Consider the following 22,261-nt stretch of genomic DNA (forward strand, 5'->3'; position numbering starts at 1 on the left):
GTATTTTTGACCATTTCCCCTAAAATAAATTAATAAACACCGATCTCAACCAGTATATTTAAATTATTATTTAATTTAAACAATATCAAATTTTCTGTCACTATTTATTTATTATAGATATTTAATAATTTTAATTGGCAATATCGACATCTTTTAAATATATATCTATATATAGGTTTTTAAAGATTATGGACATCCTAAAGTCGGTATATTAAAACCTTTTTTTAAAAAACAAAGTTATCAACTTTTATGGTGGATAATTTTGTTATTAGTGGTAATCATTTTTCCCTTTCCCTCAAAACCCTAAGTGTTGTCTCAGGTGAAACCCGTCCCTCGAGCCTCAGTCTCACGCTGCTCGCAACTCGCACATCGCCGTCGCAGCAGCTCGCACGTCGCCGTCGCCATCGCAGCAGCTCCGCACGTCGCAGGCCGCCGCACGTAGCATCCCCCTCACGTCGCAGTAGTGCTGCACTTCCATTCTGCAACCTCAAAGGTAATAAAAGTAGTTAACTAATTTTTTGGATCCAGAGACTTCAATTGCAATAGATAATGGCATCATTCGGTCGTATAAATCATTATTGTGAAGGGCCTGACGGCCAATGGCATCATTCTGTCGGATCTCTTTGACTTTGTTTCGTATATCTTTGATCTCTCCAGCTACCTGCCTGACTCTACGTTGTCCCCCAGCAGCTGCATCAAGTTCTCCACAAGAAATCCCACTGCTACATTTGCCATTTTCTGATTCTTCTAAACAAAGACCAGAGACTTCAATTCGCCATTTTCTGATTCTTCCAACAAAGACCAGAGACTTCAATTCCCCAATTTCCGATTCTTCCTTAAAAGACCAGTAATTAGCTTAAAAAAGAAAAAAAAAGACCCACAACAGCTTATTAAGACAGTGCAATAATTGCAAGTTGATCTTTGGAATGGTCACTTGCCTTCTGCCCGTGTCTTTTCCACGCAATTGCTAGCATAAGAGTATTGTGTTTTTGGAACATAGGAAGTCAAATATGGCATTGTTGTCTTGTCTTTTATTTAGAAAGAGGTATTGTGTTTGGAAAATGTATCAGATTGAACTATGGCATTTAGCGATTTATAAGAGTATAATGTTTATGTGTTTTCTAAGTCGTTTGTGATATCTATCTGTTGTTAAAGTAGTTTTTTTTAAAGAAAAAGTTCAACAACTATAGAATGTATTAATTTAGTGTACGAAATTCTAAGTGCATGGGTACAATCTAATTAAAGTTTGCAATCTCCGACTCCGTTGAGCCAACTGCCTCCAACACTTCCATCTCCAGCCCTAATTAAAAAAAGTTGAGGTATTTTTTCCTCCAAAAGTTTAATTATTGTATATATTAGTTTTTTCTTATTCAATGTACAATACTTGCATTTTGCTTAGGGTTTGTTTGAATTTTTAGAGTGTTCATCAGTGATAATGTGTTTGTTTAGCATCAATGACAACACTAGTTATCCTATAGATGTCAAAATTGATTTTATTGCAAGTTCGATTTGTGTCCATCTAGTGTCGACACTTAGCTTTAATTTGGTGATAATGTGTTTGTTAAGCATAAGTACCAACACGAGTTGATCCTATTGATGACAAAATTGATTTTGTTGCAAGATCGATTTGTATCCATTTAGTGTTGGCACTTGGCTTTAATTTGGTGACAGTGTGTTTGTTAAGCATAAATACCAATACTAGTTAATCCTATTGATAATGAAGGTGTACAGGTGTACACTTTAACAACAATATATTAGTACGTACGACCTAAAGGAGGAGAGTGGGTGGGGGGTAGAGCAAATACATACAAACAAATTAAACAGCCAGTGGTACTCACTCTGCTCTGCCAAATCTGGCACCATATGCAACCATACCCCTTCCCCACCTTTTTTTATCAGATCAGTACTCACTCTACTCCTATAGATATATAACACTAGAACAACAAGAGCAATCCCTCATAGGCTAAAGCAGGAACAAGGGGTGCAAACAGTCTTTAGAAGTCTAAACTAAGAAAGACTTACGAACCACTTAGGAAGGATAAGAGCCGTAGCTACAAAGCAAAAGAAGTCGTCGGAGGCGATGTGATGATACTCACCTCAGCTCTCTGGCGGCAAAAGTTACCAGATTCATTCAGTGACAACCTTGGGATAAGGAAGTCCTTTATTTTCATTTAAGACATAGGCTGCCACTCTCTCTCTTACTTTCTTTAATTTAGTTAGGCGTGGTAAAGGATCTGGCTTGAAAGAGACTCTTCACCTACTCAATTGGAATGACTCTTACCCTTACTTGTCTCTTTACTCAGAGAAGTCCCTCTCAGAGCTTTTCCCCGACGTTGTGTCTTCTTTCTCCTTACTCTGGGAATGAAGTTGTAAGCCGAACTAATTACGGACTTGCTTGCTCTATTTGATTCTGACAAAATTGATTTTCTTGCAAGATCAATTTGTGCCCATCCACTGTTGACACTTAGCTTTAAATTTAGGGATAATGTGTTTGTTAAGCATAAGTACCAACACTAGTTGATCCTATTGATGACAAAATTGATTTTCTTGCAAGATCGAGTTATGCCCATCTAGTGTTGACACTTAACTTTAAATTTAGGGATAATGTGTTTATTAAGCATATGTACCAACACTAGTTGATCCTATTGGCATTAGTTTGGAACTAGTTTAACAGTAATGTGGCTTAATTGTCGAAATACGTTCAAATGTAGTTTAATTAACCCCTAGTTTGATTTATTATTTGAAATAATGTGGTTTAGTTGGTGGATTTAGTTGTTGGAATTAGTTTAAACCTAGTTAGAGTTAATATAGTTTAGTTGTTGAAATAAATTCAAATAATACTTAATTACCCCTAGTTTGATTTATTATTTGAAGTAATATGGTTTAGTTGGTGGATTTAGTTGTTTATTTTTTTTTTATTTGAACGACCCTTGGGGGGGTCAGGGCTTAGCAACACCCCCAGGCCTTATCATAGATAAACAAAACAAAATACAAAGAGGGGGACATAAACCTTACCTCCGTACTTATGATGGTTCATAAGTCGACCTTCCTACTAAGGATAGTCAACTCATCCCCGTACTAGAAAGATGACACCTAGCTTCTATGTACCTAAAGATTGGACTCCTCTCAATACAAAGATTCTAGGAAGCATAAATCAGGGAGACTCTCCCCTTACATGTAAGAAGAGAATAAGCACCTAACCTACAGACCTAAAGATCAGATCACCTTCAAGGAGGCTTTTTGATCCTCTTTATTTTTCTTCTTCTGAAGTTTGCCATTTCCATAATGTCCAGCTGCTGATAAGCTCTTGTTTCTTTTGGTAGCTGCTGGCTGTTAAAATATAATTGAGGGCTTGTGATTTTGTGGCTATGCTTGGATAATGAATCAGCAGTGAAATAGGCTTCTCTAAGGGTATGATTGCATCTGAAATTATCTGCCTGCTTGATGAGGTCTTGGAGTTGCTGTGTCTGTGAGCTAATATTCCAGGGGGGAATGGTTTTGAGCATGATCCAGTCCACCAATAGTTGGGAGTCCACTTCTATAATGACATTTTTGAACCCTAGCTGTAAAGACCAGGTCATACCAAATATTGCAGCCTCCAATTCAGCTTGGTTGTTAGTTCCTTCCCCTAATGGAGTAGCAAAGGCTAGAATCATTTCTCCATTTTGATCTCTGAGTATACCACCTGCACCTATTCTACCAGGATTACTCAGTGCACTGCCATCAGTATTGAGTTTTACCCAGTGATCAGGAGGTTTTTTCCAGTACACCAGTCACCTTGGTCTCATGGAAGCTTCTCTACTAGCTGGATCAGATCTTTCCAGTTAGAGGGATGGATTTAGTTGTTGGAATTAGTTTTAAACTAGTTAGAGTTAATGTTATTTAGTTGTTAGAATAAGTTTAAATAAAGTTTAATGAACTCCTAAGGACCTGTTTGGTTGGAGGTATTAATCAAAATAGTCCATGGATTAAAATTTAGTCCAACAAAAACATTGTTTGGTTACTCTATTTAACCTAATCCATGGATTAGTTATACTTCATACAAGGCCTTATTTTATCCCTAGAAAAGGGAGGGAATACTAATACATGGATAAGACCCCTAAATGACTAAACTATCCCCAAATCTATTTTCTTTTTTATTTTTTTGTAATTTAATGCTCTTTTTTAAAAAAAAATTTATATGAGAATATTTATAAATATTCTTTTAAATTCTCCAAATTCGTTCCATATAATTTGATGATTTCACAAACTAATAATTTTTTTCTCCATGTTTGATTTGTTATATTCAGGTTGATTTTTTTGGTTTTTTTAAAATGTAGTTCGTCGATTGACCACTTGAACTATTTTTTTTTATAAATAAGCTTCGTGTATTTGAACAATTTAAGTAGCCTTAAATCTATGTTAAGTTTAAGGTATATTTGACCAACAAAAAAATAGAAATATACTGTGCTATCAAGGATCTCTATAGTGGCATATAACACCTCAAAATTACTAATATTTTTTTTTATATATATTTTAGTATTTGACTTGACAAGTTAAATGAAATATAAAATCTCATAATAACTCAAGGGTATAATAGGAAAGAAACTTTTTCTAGAGTTTTAAGCCAAACATAAAGTTGAATGGGTAACAATGAACCAAACACTTGATAAAAACTAATCCCTGCATTACTAATCCATGCATTAGTAATCCCTGCATTATGCATCTTTGTACCAAACGACCCCTAAATGTATAGAGCTAACTCCCTGTGTTTAGGAACGACAAGGAAGGGTACCACATTACATTCGAAGTATCAACGGTATGAGGTATAATAACCAAGTTACTGAAAGGACAGTTGCATTATTGCATGGAGGGAATAACCTCATATTACATGAATGTAATATGGTACCCTTCCCTGTCGTTCCTGAACACAGGGGAGTTAGCTCTATACATTTAGAAGTCGTTTGGTAGTTGGTTAAAGTTATGTAGGTATTAGTAATGCATGAACTAATTATGAGGGGATCTATGTATTTATTTTATGCGTGGATTAGTTATGAAGGGTTTACTTATTCCATCTTCTTTCCTGCATAAAATAATACATAGATTTCCTGATAACTTATACATGTATTAGTTATGTGAATTTCTAAATTGCAAACTATACGTCGTATTAATTTTATTCATGAATAACATACCTCCTAAACAACTATCAAATGTGGTATTACTTTTGCAAATTTAATACCTGCATGATTCATCCCCAAACCAACTACCAAATGGCCCCTAAGGTTGTCAATTGACACTTATGTAGTATGTTTAACTAACCTTGGTTTTGAACAGCTGTCTCCATGTCCTTTGTCATTGATACAGTCTGAATTTGCATGTAATCATACTCTTTTTCCACATTGTTCAACTCCTTTTGCCCTCGGGTCGAAACTCCAAAGAAGCCTTTGATCCTACAGGTTCTTTGGTGCGCTGTATCACTTGCAACTTCTTTTCAAATCTTGCTTTTTGCTTGACCAATATCGAAAAAAATGATACTTGCACCCATCTCTTTCTATGGATACTTCACTTGGACAATTCCAACCATCCCCCCGATATTGATTCTCGCTCACTTGAGATGGTTCTTGAGTTCAGTTTCTTCCTTAGTAGCCACCCATCCACCACATATTTCCAATTTCAATGAAACCTTTTGCGACCAAAGGTGAAGTGGGATCCTGTATAACCTATTGTGGGGCTCCACCGGTGCAAGCTAATCTTTCTTGTCCTCCATCTCTAAGCCTCCACAAAATTTGTTATGCCATACTCTTGTTTGGGAACTCAAACAAGAACATATTCCCGTCCATATCATAAATGTTGTCCCCAAAGGCAGCCGTCCAAGAGATGGAAGTTATTTCTTTATTTCCGACAATGTGATTTTTTACGACTCCTCGCAAAATTTTCTAATGCCACACTTGTTAAGTAAGCCCTTTTCCATTCCTCAAGATGCCCAGGTATGTTTTCCACTTAGTGTCTGTCAGTGTTGTGAAAGGTGATTGCCTTGCCGCCAATGAGGCGAGGCGAGGTGATCCTTCATCACCTTTTAGCTTTGTGCCGAGGCGATCTTCGAAAGGCGACGCCATGGCGACAAAGACGAGAGGCGAGAAAGGCGTCACTTTTTGTATTTTCTTTATTCTTTAAAAAGGCGACCAATTTAGGGTTTAGAAAGTTAAAAGGTAATTTAAGGGTTTTCGACTAGACTCCTCGGGAGACTAGCCAAACTTTTCGGCGACTCCAAAGTCCAACCAATATGTATTTCTTCTTTCTTCTTCTTCTTTAGATTTCTTCTTCCTCTGTTTCTTTTTCCTTCTTCTTTTTCAGTCTTCAGAGTCTTCTATCTTTGTTTTTTTTCTCACAGTTTTTACTTTTGTTATGTATTTTTCTCATTCAAGTTCTAAGTATGTACTATCTATTTTCAATTTTTTGAATCGAAATATTTGCTAATATGTTATTGCTATTGAGATTTTGATTATTTATATATGCAATCAAATATTTTAATTTTTGGTATTAATTGGGCCACACTTCAGAAAGGCGAGTGCCTCGTTGCTCGCCTTGTGGCGAGGCGGACCAATATGTATTTCTTCTTTCATGTTCTTCTTTAGATTTCTTTCTTCCTCTGATTCTTTTTCCTTCTTCTTTTTCAGACTTCAGAGTCACTTCTATCTTTGTCTTTTTTTTCACAAATTTTACTTTTGTTATGTATTTTTCTCATTCAAGTTCTAAGTATGTACTATCTATTTTCAGTTTTTGAATTGAAATATTTGCTAATATGTTATTGCTATTGAGATTTTGATTATTTATATATGCAATCAGATATTTTAATTTTTTGGTATTAATTGGGCCGCACTTCAAAAAGGTGAGTGCTTTGCTGCTTGCCTCGCCTTGTGGTGAGGCGAATCCTTGTCGCCTTTTATCGCCGTTCACTTCCAAAACAATGGTGTCTGTAGGGTTGATTCATCTGGTTCAGTTTTGCCAACAAAGTTATATTTAGGATTACAAGTTCTCATTAGGTTTTGCCAATGAACTTATATTTAGGATCATAAGTGAACAAAAATTCTTTTAGAAGTACTTCCTCAATCACTCATTTTTTTTTCTTTTGTTTGGTAGAAGACTTATCACTTAAGTGTCTTCACTTATCCTATTTTGTCCCCTTATGTTCACTTGACCCCTTTCTTTAAATGCCAGACTTTTCTTTTGTGAAACAGTCATATATTCACAGTCCCTCATTTAATTGTATCTTGTCATTCAACAAACTCTTCACTCTTTCCCTTTGATCATATGATTAATATACTTCCTAGTTCAGAGAACAAATATATTCAACTTTCTAATATTTTCCTTTTTTTTTTTTTAACGTGTCTATGCATCAATGTCTAAAGCAAACAAAGTTAGCTTGTAATTGTGAACTCTGGATGGGAGCATAAAAGTAAACCCATAATTGTGTATAAACAATATCTCAAAGGGAATTCATTTACCCTTCCCACATTTCCTCAACTTCTCAAATCACACTTACACAAACTCTGTCATGGAAGTTTTTGGCAAAAAACATCCTTAAACTATACCCTCAACTTAAACTACATCCTTAAATTATTTTTCTTAACAAAAAATATCCCTCAATTATTTAAAATTTGACAACTTTCATCCTTTTGTTAAAATTTGTCAAAAACTAACAAATTCTTCACAACATGTACGGTGCACACTACTCTCAACAAATTAAAACTCCCTAAATCACCCCAATAAACCAATTCTGTTCATTCGACATACATCTAAAAAAATATTATAAATTTTTTTAGTAACAACGTTTTGCATTATCTTCCTTTAATTAGCAATTTTATTTTTATTTATTTTTCATTTGATTTGATATCAAAGAATTATCAATGGAAATGTTTTTTTTCATTTAATCTGCAAAAAGTGGTGTTGATCGAAGACTTTTACTTCTAATAATGGAAAACGAAACTTGAGTACTAGAGATCAAAATTAGCTGAATCTTGATCACTTCAATTATTAATTTGCCCCAAAAAATTATTGATCTAACGACATTTTGACTTTGCAAGGTGAAGATGGTGTGAAATTAAGCTTCAACTTCATTTAGTTGGTAAAGGAGAAGTAAAGATCATATCTCCTCGTAGACTCACACCGTCCTAACATTGTTTTTTTAACAGCAAGCATGAGTCTCAATTTTAATTTTTTTTTTTGGATGCTTTTTCCAACCGGTAATAATATTGTAGATTTTTTTTATGAGAATAGTATGAATTGCATATGTTTTTGTGTGGAATTCGCTAATTTTTTGATAAATTTAAATAGAGGGATGAAAGTTGTTAAGTTTTAAATACTTGGAGGATGTTTTTTGTTAAAAAGGATAATTTAAGGATGTAGTTTAAATTGGGAGTATAGTTTAGGGATGTTTTTAGCCAAAAACTCTTGTTTCTGCTAAAGTAGAGAGTTACCCGTTATTTGCCTTGTTGCTTCATGACTATGGTCATTCATAAACAATTATTCTCTCCTTCAAAATTGACGATTTTGTGTATTGGTGACGCCAAATGAAACCCAAATGATGACACTTTGGAGATCAGTATGAGTCTTTTGGGTTGATATGTTTCTTTGCTCTCTAGTATCTGGCCCTAAAAGGGTTGTATTCTATGATTTGAGTCAACTATTGTTCTGTTTCATATCATCTAGACTCCAGCATTGTTTCCTTTTGTGTTAGGTTTTGTATTTCTTTAATATCCAAATTTATGCGGTTTGTTTGGTTCATTAAGTTTTAATATTTGGATGATGCATTTAGATTTGAATAAATTCAGCCTTTTCAGTTGTCATATAAGATTATTAGCTTATTTTTGGTCTGAACAATTTGATGTCATTCTTGTTTGTTGTAGGAACAGAACTATACATTGCTTACATGATATGCTTTGTGTTGAGACTTGAATCACCAGCATGGATCTGAATGCCTTGCCACAGCCAGAGGATGACGACGAGATTTTTGGACAACAATTAGAAGATGAACCGCAAGAACCTATTATATTACCTAGTGACGAGCATGCAGATTATGTCACTAGTGCTGTAGAGATTTCACGTCGCGTACGTTTCTGTTCATATTGCTCTCTATATCAACTATTGAGCTGTACTACTTGAACTTGCTCCTTTATTCCATATTTTTTCTTGGCTCTTTGTTTGATACATGTCTCTTTTATATTGGTTGTCTCTTTGCTGCTTGTCTTTGACAGAGTAATAAACAGTAGAAAGCTTTGCGTGCTGCCTTTATCTTTTTAAAATCAAATAAAGTAAATTTCATCAAATCAAAATCCAGAGGATGTAATTGATTACCAAAAAGTAAGAATCCTGAAAGTTGAAACCCCTACTTGCTCAAGGAGCGCCTACAATGTCTAATAAATCTAAAGAGTTATCCCCCCCTCCCCCCCTTTTTTTTTTTTTTCCTTTTCCCCTTCTACCACAGCAGGCAGTTTGAGCTCATCAAATGGAAGGGGAAGAGTGGTTGTTGAGCAGTGGGGAATTCAGCATTGTTGTTGGTAATCTGGTTATCTCCAAGTCAGCTATCTGACTGAAACTATTTTTGGTTGCATTGCATACTTCGTACCTCCTTTTACCAATCTCGTCTCCATTAAAAGGGGGAGAAAATAAAGAAATAGAACTTGCTTCTTTGTCGCTTCTTTCTATGATAGTGGAAAAGGATAGGGGACTGCCCATAGATAGGGGTATGTTCTTGTGAATCTTATTATTGTGGCGACTTCCATTTTTTTGTTTTTTTTGTTTTTTTGAAGAAGGTAACTTGTATTATGAACAAAAGGAATACTCAGAAAAGTATTCCAGTAATACTTACAACAAAATTACAGAGGGAGAGGTGTCCATACTAAGCTTCATAAATAATCTTAAATACTAGGAATATACTCTTCTTCTTGAGGATATTCGTGTTTACACCAAAAAAAGAAAAGGACTAGACAGTTTATCTTCAGTTTCTGCAGAGAGCAACTCTTGTTTTCGAAACATCTCTGGTTCCTTTCCATCCATAGTCCACCAAATGTAGGCTGGGACAATCTTCCATCTCTCCCTGTGTCCCGACTGATTCCCATCTCTGTTCCAGCAAGCTAGAGCCTCTTTGATGCTCCTTGGCATAGTCCAACTTATGCCTCTTAAATTGATGAAAATCTGCCATAACTTCAGTCTCTCTACAATGTAGAAAGAGATGATTTATTGTCTCAGTCTCACATTCACAAAAAGAGCACCTAGAGCAAAAATGACGACTCTTTTCATTTCTGTGGATCGAGCGGAGCAGAAGATTCACAAGCAGAATTAAAATAGATGCAAATAACTTAATATGGGTCTGTGAAGCGATGAAACAAGCATCAAGGGGAACAGGGGGTCTCTGTAGGAGATGGGGGAGGAAAGTTGAGGCATACATCTACAGAGTCGTACAGAATTTCAACATGTATGGTCGTTTTGTCAGGATCGAAGCAGTGCTTGGTGATCGGAAATCTTCAGTGATTATCCCGGAAATAATCTGCAATGGTGGATGGGCTGACATAGCAGAAAAAATTCTAGGTCATCTGCATAGCACTTCAAAGCCTCCTAGGGTTCCACTGGCAAGAACATTCAGGGAGGCGGCTTCTCCTTCTGATTGGCCAGTTCATACCAAAAACGCAGCCACTGAAGTTCAAAACTCCATCAAAATCAGTCACGCAGCAGAATTGGATAGTTCCAAATTCCTCTCACAATGCTTAATTGGAATATTCAACGATCCTTTCCACTCAAGTCCCAACACCGACGTCATCCAGATGTGGTTCTTAAACAGGTGGAAAATCACGGCGGGTCTGAAAATCACTCCTCTCTCACACAATCAGTTTCTATTCGAAATGCCTTCACGACAGGAGGCAGCACGGATTATGGCAGGAGAATGGTTTTGGAATGGTAGAAAATTGACTCTCAAGTGGTGGTCGCCGGAGGCCGGAACTGAAATTGATGCACCAATCTCAGAATTTCAATGGGTTAAGGCCTTGGGTATTCTGTTACATGCTTGGTCAGAAAGCACTTTCAAGGTTATTGGTAATATGTGTGGGGGTTTTGTGGATACAGATGAAGATACAAAATGGAGGAATCATCTATATTGGGCTCGGATCTGTGTCAAGAAGTCGGGGACAGTCCTTCCAAACAAGATTAAACTGGAAGTAGGAGACCGGAACGTTGAAATCACGATTTTAATTGACACCCATGCAAAATTTTGGGTGGCCGGAAATAGCAAGAGTAGTGCCGGAGATAGCAACGCGACAAAAGATGGCAAAAGGGAAGCATCGAGTCTCGCACCGCTAAAGATTACTGACAGGCAGGTGGGTCAGCACGTGATTTTACCAGAAAATTCAAAATTCTGGGATGGAGTGGGACCCTCAACATATAAAGGTAAAATTGCAAAGGCCAACAATGTTAATGGGCCGCTGGATTATCATAAACACGGGCCAAAAAGAAGAAAACATACTAAAACATACTGGAAAGCAAAAGGGCCAGCCCAAAATAAATATGTTGGCACTGCATCTAGCAGCCTCATCGTGTCTAACACTTTTGACCCTTTAGCAAATGCCACAGAAATTTCAAGTCTCAACCAGGAGACTGAAATTAGCGAAGCATTGGGAGGGTACACGTCAGAACAGCTCGATGCAGATGATGAGAGTGAAAAGATCCGAATCCCTAGGGCACCACGAATTTCTCCTCAGAATAATCAATTAATCTTGGCAAGCACATCAGATTCACACTACTCTTCCCAGAATTTCTGTGACTCTTCATCTCTATCCTGCAGCGATGAAGGCAATCTCACCCCTACAGTCATTGAAACTTCCAAATGGACCAAGCTTGTGATGGTGAAAGCTTGCAAGGCCTTCGGGGTAAATGTTGCTGTATTTGAACACGAACTCCTAGATATGGTGCTTAGAATGGAACAACGGAGACAACTGCAGTTACAACAAAAACAGGCAATTCAGGGGCAGGACAACCCAAAAAGGAAGAAGGGAGAGAATGAACTAAAGATGCGTCTTTGTGACCTGATACAACATAATGGCGACAAGAGGGTTAGGGGTAGGAAATACAAAGCCTTCTCTGGATGAAAGTAAAAATTTTGAGTTGGAATGTCAGGGGGCTCAACGACATCAATAAAAGGAGCACAATAAAGTCCTTAATCATAAAGTGGAATCCTGATGTAATATGTTTGCAGGAAACCAAACTAGAGGAATGGTTGAGCTTGATCACTGGGCAGTTATGGGGAAACAGATGGGCCAGCTGTGCAGAATTAAAAGCAAATGGTACAAGGGGAGGCATCATCATTCTATGGGACAAGAGGAACTGGGTAAATATTAGCACACATCAGGGGATCTATACAGTTTCATGTATGCTGGAAAGTGTGCAGGAAAATTTCCGATGGTGTTTCACTGGAGTTTATGGGCCTCATACAAACATTGTAAGAGAAGATCTTTGGTATGAGCTTGCAGCAATAAGAGGACTATGGGATGACAGTTAGGTCATAGGAGGCGACTTCAATGTGTGTTCTTTTGAAAGTGAGAGATACAATTGCATACGAAGGTCCAAGGCTATGAGTAGCTTCAATGACACCATCTCGGACCTTGGCCTCATGGATTTGCCTTTGCAGGGGGCATTCTATACCTAGACTAGAGGAGACGATCCAATTCAAGCATCAAGAATTGATCGGTTCCTGATATCCCCAGAATGGAATGACTGTTTTAACGCAATCAATCAATTAGCACTCCCTAGTGTTGTCTCCGATCACAGGCCTATACTCTTGAAATGTGGGGATTGGGAGTCTAATCCATCTTACTTCAAGTTCGAAAATATGTGGCTAGAGGAAGAAGGCTTCTTGAAGAAGGTCAAAATATGGTGGCAAAGTTACTCTGTTAATGGGACACCAGATTTTATTTTATACCAGAAGCTCAGATACTTGAAGAAAGATATCTCAAATTGGAATAGAGAGGTGTATGGCAAAATTGACACTAATAGAAACAGGGCACTGGAGGAATTAGCTGCTATTGAACATGCTTCAGAGAATAGAGCACAAACTCCAGAAGAGAAATCCAAAGTTCTATGTCTGAAGTTGGAATTGCAAAAGCTAGCAAAAATTGAAGAGGTATCTTGGAGGCAAAAATCAAGATGCTTGTGGCTTAAGGAGGGGGACAGGAACACAAAATATTTTCAGAAAGTTGCCAATGGTCGTAGGAGGAACAATACCATCTGCTAGCTCCGTATCTTCAATAAAATCTGAGAAGTCTAACATAGCCTTATTGAATCTGGTACAATTTCTTTTTTCTGAAGGAAATCTGACTATGTTGAAATCACCCCCCACCACCCAGGGACCTGGGAAAAGCCCTCTCACCGATGCTAGTTCCCACCAGACCTCTTCTCTCTCTTCTCTGTCGTTTGGCACATATACTCCAGACATGTGCCAGCTGAAATCCATTGTTTTTCCCATGAATTTGCAAGTGATGCAATAGGCCCCTACCTCGCATATTTCCCCCTCCCAAACTCTACCATCCCAGAGAATGAGAATGCCCCCTCTTGTACCACTAGCTTCTAATTGGGCATATTTCACCCATCTGTTTGCCCATAGTTCTCTTACAATATTTCCTTATATCCCCCTGCAGCTTAGTCTCTCGAAAGCAGTATACATCTGCCTTCCAAGTGTGCAACAGACTCTTGATCAACTGCCTCTTTCTCGCGTCATTGAGCCCCCTCACATTCCATGAGACAATATTAATCTTCATGAGAACGATCAATATTGCATTCTCCCCTGCTTCTTGATCCATAACTAAAGAACTTGGTACCAGATTCCAAATTTTTTAGTTCCTTAGCTCCTTTCAATTTAGGTGTCTCTGGAATCGAAGTTTTTGTAGCTTCAACAAGGTTGTTCCTCTTACCATCTATTTTCATAAACAACTCCTCCGCTAATTTCTCATACCCATGAAAATTAACCCCAAAATCTTTTCCCAGTGCTAAAATATTCTGCCGAACCCAAAGTTGTACTGATGGGTCTGGGGGTGGTTCAATTGTCTCTGGTAATTCTGTGGAATTAAGAGGGATGGCTTCCTCAATATTCAGAGCTCCCACTTCTCTATTTTCTAGCTCTACATGCTCCTCTGTATCAAATATACTTTCCTCCTGGATGATTGACATGGCATCGTCATCTGTAGATGTTGTATCCTGGTGTTCCTGATTTACATGAACCCAAATAGTTGTATCCATTTCTTTATCAAGAGTTACTGTTTGGGTTTGCGCGTGAAGTGGTACAACATCTTCCACTACCCAGTTTCCCTCCTCCGGAATTTTGTTTAGACTCTCCACTGGTGCTTCATCTTCTTCCACCACCAGACTGTTCTCCCCCCTATTATTAAGTAGTACCTCTGCTCCCATGTCTTTGTCTGTGTTTTCTGCAATCTCCAGAGTGTCACAAAATCCGACCGCTTCTGCATATTTTAGTGGCTTTGAAATTTTCTGATGGTCTGTGTGAATCTCTATCTGTAGGGGATGATTGTTGAAGTCCAGGATTTCCAATTTCTTTTTAAAATCTATATTTTTCTAGTCTGTCAAAAAATTATTTTCTAGTTTGTATGCCCTCTTTCTAAATGCTGTTTGTTTTAGGAGCGGGAGGAAAGGATTCAAAGACTTAAAAGACAACATCCAGATGATAGACCTGCATATCCATCTCAACCACGAATGCGGGATGAGATCTTTCAGATGAAGAGACAGAAGCCAAGCAACAGACTTCCGCCAGGTTTTTTTTTTGTGCACACACACACACACTCTCCTTCTCTATTGTGTGTCACTTATCTCCTTTGCTGTGTGTGTGTGTATGATTTGTTGAAGTAGCAATAGGTTCCTGCTTCCCTCCGTGTAGTCCATCTTTCTTTTTGTTCTTGTCATGTTAGTGTAACTCTAGGTTGCACATAACTTTACTGTGCCTTCTTTGACTATTATCTTAACACAGGTTCATATTTCTCTCCTTTCCTCCCCTTCCTTGCTGCTCATTGTTCGATTACATCATTTATCTTTTGGATTGCCTATGCAGGTTGGTTGGATTGTCCTGCATTTGGACAGGAGATAGGTTGTATTATCCCTTCAAAGGTTCCATTGGATGAAACTTTCAACGATTGTGTTCTTCCTGGCAAAAGATACTCGTTTAGGCAAGTCCTCCACCAACAGAGAGTTTTAGGAAGAAAAGTGAGTGTGTTAACCTAAATTTGGGTCCTTATTCATTCACTTGACGTGGATTTTATTTTCAAAATATTTGATTTCTTACAGCTATTATGATCTGTTCCCTCTGTATATACCTTTACAGTACTTTCTTGTTACTGGATTTTCAATGAAGGACCTTCAACGATAAAAAAAGTTTGATTCCTAGATGTTATCACGAGTTTGAAGCTTTTCTTGTTTCGTTGTTGGTAGTGCTTTTTGTTGTATATATCCTCTAGATTCTAATTTTGACTTAAATAACAAGTTGAATCAGTTAATAAGCTACTGCATATGAATTATGGTCTTGGAGATGTTTTATATCACTATCTTGGATATGTTTTATGTCAAAGCTGAGGCTTATATCCTATTTTGTTGTGCCACTTAGTATGATAGAATCATTATATGCCATGTTAATTTTGTCCTATTAATTCATTTGGGTTACTTTCACAATCATTAGATGCCTTGTTTATTCTGACCTCTTTATTCATTTGAGTTACCTTGACAACAGAGGATCTTCTAAACTACAACTGACTCATTGCATGTTAATTTCAGCTTGGTATGGTGATTGATCTCACCAATACAAGTCGATACTATTCATTGTCAGATTGGAGGAAAGAAGGCATTAAGCATGTAAAGGTTGGTACATGGTAATAAAGTCATGGAGGAGAATAGGTGGCGGGGGCGTAATTTTTCTCTTTGAGTTATGGTGGTTGTCCTGATTTTACTGTTTCATGTGTATCAGATTCAATGCAGAGGCCGTGGTTCTGCACCTGACAATGAGTCTGTAAATTCATTTGTCTATGAGGTAATTTTATATATGTTGGTTGCAGTTTTAGTTGAATTCTGTACCTGAGAATGAGCTTGCATTACTTACAGTGTTAAAGTACTACAAGCTTGTTTGTACCTTTATCCATACATGGTTAGATCTTCGCTGTTACAGATTTATTATCATATATGTTACACTTGATGCAATTATTAATGTTGTTTGCCCATCAAGTGGAAAACGAAGTTGATCTCTAGTTAGTTTGTAAGCTTCTACGAATAAAAAAGAGAAAGCTATTTTGAGAATCGCAGGGTAGATGCTATGTAAATATTTATAATATATTGTGAATGTACTCTCTTCTTATCAAAAGAAAGAATGTAATCTATTCCTTCAAGGGGAACTTTGGTGTAACAGTAAAAGCTGTCATTGTGTTATTGGATTGCCATATGTTCAAGCTGTGAAAATAGCTTTTGCAGGAATGCAATATAATGTTGTGTACAATAGACCAGTAGATCAAATATGGTCTCCTCTTTAGATTTTGTTAGGTTTTTGTTATCTTTTTAGCTGATATCTCCTCTTTTGTAACTATGCATCTTGTTGATGCCTTTGTGATTTATAAAACACTTCATCAAAAAAATATGGTTCCCTCTCTAGCCCTGAAAAGTGGAAACTTAATACACATTGTTGGATCCTGCATTTCCTTTTTGGATTGTCCCAATTCACATAAGATGTCAGGGGGAGCCTTGACACAGCGGTAAAAGTTGTGGTCCATCCTTCCCTGGACCCCATACATTATAACACCTTGGTGCACTAGGACTATCCTATTTAATTAATAGGGATAGGAACATCGTTGGATCCTGCATCTCCTTCTTGGGTCGTCCCAATTCCTCGGATATCATTCTTTGCTCTTTATGGTATCCAGGGAGCTAATCTGGTAGAGCCTATCAACTTCCTTAGCCTTTAGATTCCTCCCATTAGCAATATTCCATTCCTTCAATTTATGTTTCAGGAATCTTAGTTTACAAGACAAAATATAATCAGGTTTGCCTTGTGCTTCACACGAATTCCACCGTTCCTCCACCCTCTCCTTAAATCCAGGAACCTCCATCCACGAATTTAAAGTAAGACTTTGGAAAGTCCCACTCCCCACATTTCAAAAGAAATAGGACAATGATCAGAGATGATCCTTGGAAGCACTGATTGTTTGATCTTGTTGAATTTTTCATCCCATTCCGCAGAGTACAAGAATCTATCAATCTGAGAGTAACCTTCATGATTGTCTCCTCTGAACCAAGTGTATTTTCCTCCCAGAAGTGGATGGTCAATAAGTTTCAGCCCCTCGATGGTATCTGAGAATTCTTTCATGGCTCTCAAGATGTTTATACAGTTCTTTCTTTCTGAGGGAAATCTGGTAGTATTAAAATCCCCACACACTACCCAGGTTCTTCACATACCCATTTGGTACCCCCTAATTTCAACCATAACTGCTCCCTTTCCCTTCGACAATTTGGGGCATAAACCCCAGTCAGCAGCCAACTGTAATTTTCAGTTGTAGAGCTTAATTTACAAGAAACAAAATGTACACCTTAGTGTATTGATTCTCCTGTCCACATGATAAAAATCCTTCCACTTCTTCCATTGGCCTCCAATCCCACATAATCAGCCCACCTGTTATTTAATAGATGTTTCACAACTTCCCCATATTCGCCTTCCATTTTTTTTTCTTGAAAACAGTAAAAATCAGCCCCCCCCCCAAATCTTGAATTAGAGATTTGATCACCCTCCTCTAGTTGATGTCATTCAATGCCCTCACATCCCACGAGATGATATGGACTTTCATTGAGACCCACTGCATATTCCCTTTCCCCTAATTCTTGGTTCTCCATCCTTAAATTTTACCCCAAATGGAAGAAGATTCTTCACTTCATTCTAGCCATTTTGATTTAGGAGAAGAAATTTCAGTATTGTTTAGTCTCTCCTGTCTTCTTTTATCTAGCTTCATGAGAAGAGACCATACTTCCCATTCGTACCCCTTAATATCTACCTTGAATTGTGGGGGGAGTCTACAAGATCATTGCTAGATTGTTGGTTGAAAGGCTAAAAAAGGTGGTGTCGAAATTGATCAACAAACATCAAATGGCTTTTGTAAAGGGGAGGCCATGGATGCAACACTCATTGCTAGTGAATGCATTGACTCAAGAATGAAAGGAGGAGCCCCTGGTCTAATGTGCAAATTGGATATTCAGAAAGCCTATGACCACATGAATTGGTCTTTCCTTCTGAATACTCTCAGACAAATGGGGTGGATTGAGGTGTGTATAAAAACAGTCAAGTTTTCTGTCCTTGTGAATGGGGAACCCGTGGGCTTTTTCGAATCAGAACGAGGGCTGAGACAGGGTGATCCTCTTTCCCCTTTCTTATTCATTTTGGCAATGGAAGGCTTTGATAGTATGATGAGGATTGCAACACAAAACAGATGGATTAGAGGCTTTCAGGTTGGAGATAGAGTGGGGGAAGAAAAAGAAGTGTGTCATCTGCTCTATGCGGATGATACTATTATCTTTTGTGAACCTACAGCAGAACAGATTAGCTACATCAGAGTGATTTTGGTTTTGTTTGAAGCAGTTTCAGGGTTGAAAGTAAACTGGGGAAAAAGTAGTCTCTTTCCAGTAAATGAGGTCCCTCAGATCCAGCAACTAGCAAATATATTGGGATGCAAAGTGGAGCATTTGCCTACCATATACTTGGGCATGCCCCTGGGTAGCAAACACTAAACAATGGAGATATGGAATGGTATTCTGGTGAAAACGGAGAAGAAATTTTCTAGATGGAAGGCGCAATACCTATCCCTAGGGGGTAGATTGATCCTCATAAACTCTGTTCTGGACTCTTTACCAACCTATGTGATGTCCTTGTTTCCAATCCCATCAAAGGTGGTGAAAAAACTAGACAAGCTTAGAAGGAACTTCCTATGGAAAAGCAATAAGGAGGGAAATGGTTATAACTTAGTCAACTGGAAGAATGTTCTTCTTAGCAAAGAAAGAGGGGGCTTAGGGATCAGAAATTTGAGGCTGCAAAATGAAAGCCTTTTGATGAAATAGCTATGGAGATACACTGAGGAAGATGCAGCTCTCTGGAAGGAGGTTATAGTAGCAAAATATGGAGAACTAAATCCCTGGTGTACAAAAATCACCTCTGAACCATATGGGTATGGAGGACAATCAGGAACCTATGGCCACAAATGGAAGGAAATGTGTATATTAAGGTGGGTAATGGAAACAAAACTAAATTTTGGAAAGATGGTTGGATAGACCAAACCTCTCTTAGAGAACTTTTTCCAGATTTGTTTCTAATCTGTGAGAACCCTGATGCTAGAGTGAGTGATTGTTGGACAGAACATGGATGGGACATATCTTTAAGAAGACTACTTAATGACTGGGAGGTGGAGAGGGTGGTAGCGCTACTGGAAAAACTAGCTGGAATGATTATAACTACAACAGCAACATACAAGATCCTGTGGAAACATAGCAAGGATGGAGTCTTCTCAGTCAACAATGCCTACAAAAGAGGACTAATGGGGATGACAGGGGCCCCAAAATATAATTGGAACTACTTTTGGAAGAGTGACATTCCTACAAAAGTAAAGTGTTTCACCTGGTTAGTGATAAAGAGAGCATGTCTAATAGAGGTTCTACAAAAGAAAGGCAGACAACTGGTTCCTAGGTGTTTTTTGTGCAACTTGACGGGAAACAAATAACCATCTCTTCCTGCATTGTAAGTTTACTGCTCAAATTTGGAACTTGTTTCTCAACATCACAAGCATGAACTGGACAATGCCAGAACATACATCAGATCTGTTGAGCTGCTGGATTAGGAGGGGAGGCAGTAAGAGTCAAAAGAGATGGTGGAAGCTAATACTATCATGTGTATGGTGGTCAGTCTGGAAAGAAAGAAATGGAAGATGTTTTGAAGATAGATCCAATTCCATCCACAAAGTTAAATGGAATTGTATAGTATCTCTACTTTTTTGGTGTAAACAACTTTGTATAGATGATATAGACAAGATTATAGATTTGATAGGAAATCTGTAATTATCCCTTTTTAGAGGTAGCTAGCATACCCTTAATGCTGAAGAATTCAACCTTACCAGTTTCAAAAAAAAATATCCACTTTGAATTGTTTACCGAGTCTCATAACATTATGTTGCACCCATAATGATGCATCCACCTCCGCTATCTGCATTTGAGTATCCAGTGGTTGAACATCTTCAACTGGCCACTGCTCAATTTCGACCAATTGAGTGTTTTTATTCCCAATTATTTCTAAATTCATGTCTGCTGTCCCTTGTTCTGTCTCGATGATATCACCCTCTCTTATGGATTGGATTAGATGTGGAAAACTTGTATGATGCTCTATATTCCTTCGATCTCTCCTCTGCATGTAGGATTGGAGTTTGGCTTGTGGTACAATGTTTGTTGGCATCTATTCAGTAGTAATAGTGTCGTAGGAAGATACATATCTGGGTTCTTCCACCAAACGTGAGGAAATAAAACATTTAGGCCCAAAATTTTTATCACTCCAAATGGGCTTCTGGTCAAAGTCCATCTCTGCAGAAAAAACCCTATCACCTGCAGATGGCCCACTTTCCTTTCTATTTAGTAAATCAAGGACCAAACCCTCCTCACGTGTCTGTGAACCGGTCTCCCGATAATTTCTCAAATCTCTGCAAATTCTTCCACTCTTCTCCAACATCCACCCTCGACGGAATTTCACTCCAAATGGGTATTATGTATATCAGTCCCTTGTCTTCTATGATCACTTCTGATGGCACCCTCTGCCCTCCTCTTATCTTTAGTCTTGCCCATTTGAGATGGTTTTTCAAAGAGGTTTCTTCCTTAATTTCTAACCAACCACCACATTGGTCACCAATAATAGCCTTGAAGGTTTTCTCAGACCATAGATGTAAAGGCAACCCCATAGCTATTATCGATGTCCACTCTGTCTCTTGGATATCAGTGCAACAACCAGTGACGGGTGACCACCATTCAAGTTGGATTTTCTCCTTCTTCCATGTCCATTCTCCTTGTAAAACCTGCTCCGCCATGTATTTAGTTGGAAACTCAAAGAGAAATTGTCTGGCTGCCATTTCATATATGTTCACCCGAAAGTGTTTTCCAAGTTGAGAGTGCCCAACGTCTATTATCTAGTAGAGTTGGGGTCTCCTTCACTCCTCTTCTAAAGTAGCCAACCACACACCTTGCTAATATCCCGTCTTCACTTGAACTTGCACCCCTCTCCACGACCTTTCAAGTTCATAATCCATTTTAAGGTTTTTCTTTTTCCAATGCAAAAAGTTGTGGGGGATACTGTATTTGCAATGGAAACTGTAGTTTCTGAGAATTTGTCTCAGACTAAAAAGTAGTGTACTTCCTCAGAGTATTCGAAAGGTGTTCTGTTAACTTCTAGTTAGGTTTTCTTAGTATTAGGACTCATCATTGAAATATAGCTTTTGCAGGAATGCAATATAATGTTGTGTACAATAGACCAGTAGATCAAATATGGTCTCCTCTTTAGATTTTGTTAGGTTTTTGTTATCTTTTTAGCTGATATCTCCTCTTTTGTAACTATGCATCTTGTTGATGCCTTTGTGATTTATAAAACACTTCATCAAAAAAAATATGGTTCATGTTGTCATATGAGTTTTATTTTGTTCAAGGCTTTAAGCAAATAAAGGCTAACTTATCACGCTGAATACTATTGAAAGGAACTTGACACTAATATTTATGGCTTCTATCAGGTTTCACAATTTCTTGCCCGTCAAAAACATGCAAAGAAGTATATTCTTGTTCATTGCACACATGGGCATAATCGCACTGGGTTTATGATTATTCATTATCTTATGCGTACGCTGCCAATATCTGTCAGTCAGGTTAGTAATTTTGCGATGCTACATCCTTCTTGCTTCAAATTTAACCACATATCTCTGCGTATGAATAATCAGAGTACTATTATTATGCAGGCAATTAAAATTTTTTCTGATGCTCGTCCTCCTGGGATATATAAGCCAGACTATATCGATGCCCTATATGCCTTCTATCATGAGAAAAAACCTGAAATGGTTGTTTGTCCTCCAACACCTGAGTGGAAAAGATCTTCTGAGCTTGATTTGAATGGTGATGCTATGCCTGATGACGATGACGATGGAGGTCCTACAGCTCCTTTGACTGTATGTGTTTCTCCAACATAACTTTG

General features: G+C 37.9%; 1 protein-coding gene across 2 annotated transcripts in view; it reads left to right on the plus strand.

The window, feature by feature from the left end:
• Window positions 1-291: 291 nt before the first annotated feature.
• Window positions 292-22,261, plus strand: part of LOC125821738 (uncharacterized) — a 40,406-nt gene continuing 18,436 nt past the window's right edge. Inside the window, exons 1-8 of one of the 2 annotated variants that reach the window (XM_049501121.1) lie at window positions 292-493; window positions 8,886-9,087; window positions 14,656-14,788; window positions 15,083-15,234; window positions 15,799-15,882; window positions 15,989-16,051; window positions 21,807-21,938; window positions 22,029-22,235. In XM_049501121.1, the coding sequence (XP_049357078.1) occupies window positions 8,944-9,087; window positions 14,656-14,788; window positions 15,083-15,234; window positions 15,799-15,882; window positions 15,989-16,051; window positions 21,807-21,938; window positions 22,029-22,235 (915 nt within the window). In that variant the 5' untranslated portion in view covers window positions 292-493; window positions 8,886-8,943. Of the gene's footprint in view, window positions 494-1,280; window positions 1,320-8,885; window positions 9,088-14,655; window positions 14,789-15,082; window positions 15,235-15,798; window positions 15,883-15,988; window positions 16,052-21,806; window positions 21,939-22,028; window positions 22,236-22,261 lie in introns of those variants that run through there. The other variant, XM_049501122.1, reaches the window with a different exon arrangement.

Source organism: Solanum verrucosum, unplaced genomic scaffold (assembly GCF_900185275.1).
Source record: "Solanum verrucosum unplaced genomic scaffold, falcon-dt-bn FXZP01000210.1, whole genome shotgun sequence".
Lineage (NCBI taxonomy): Eukaryota > Viridiplantae > Streptophyta > Magnoliopsida > Solanales > Solanaceae > Solanum > Solanum verrucosum.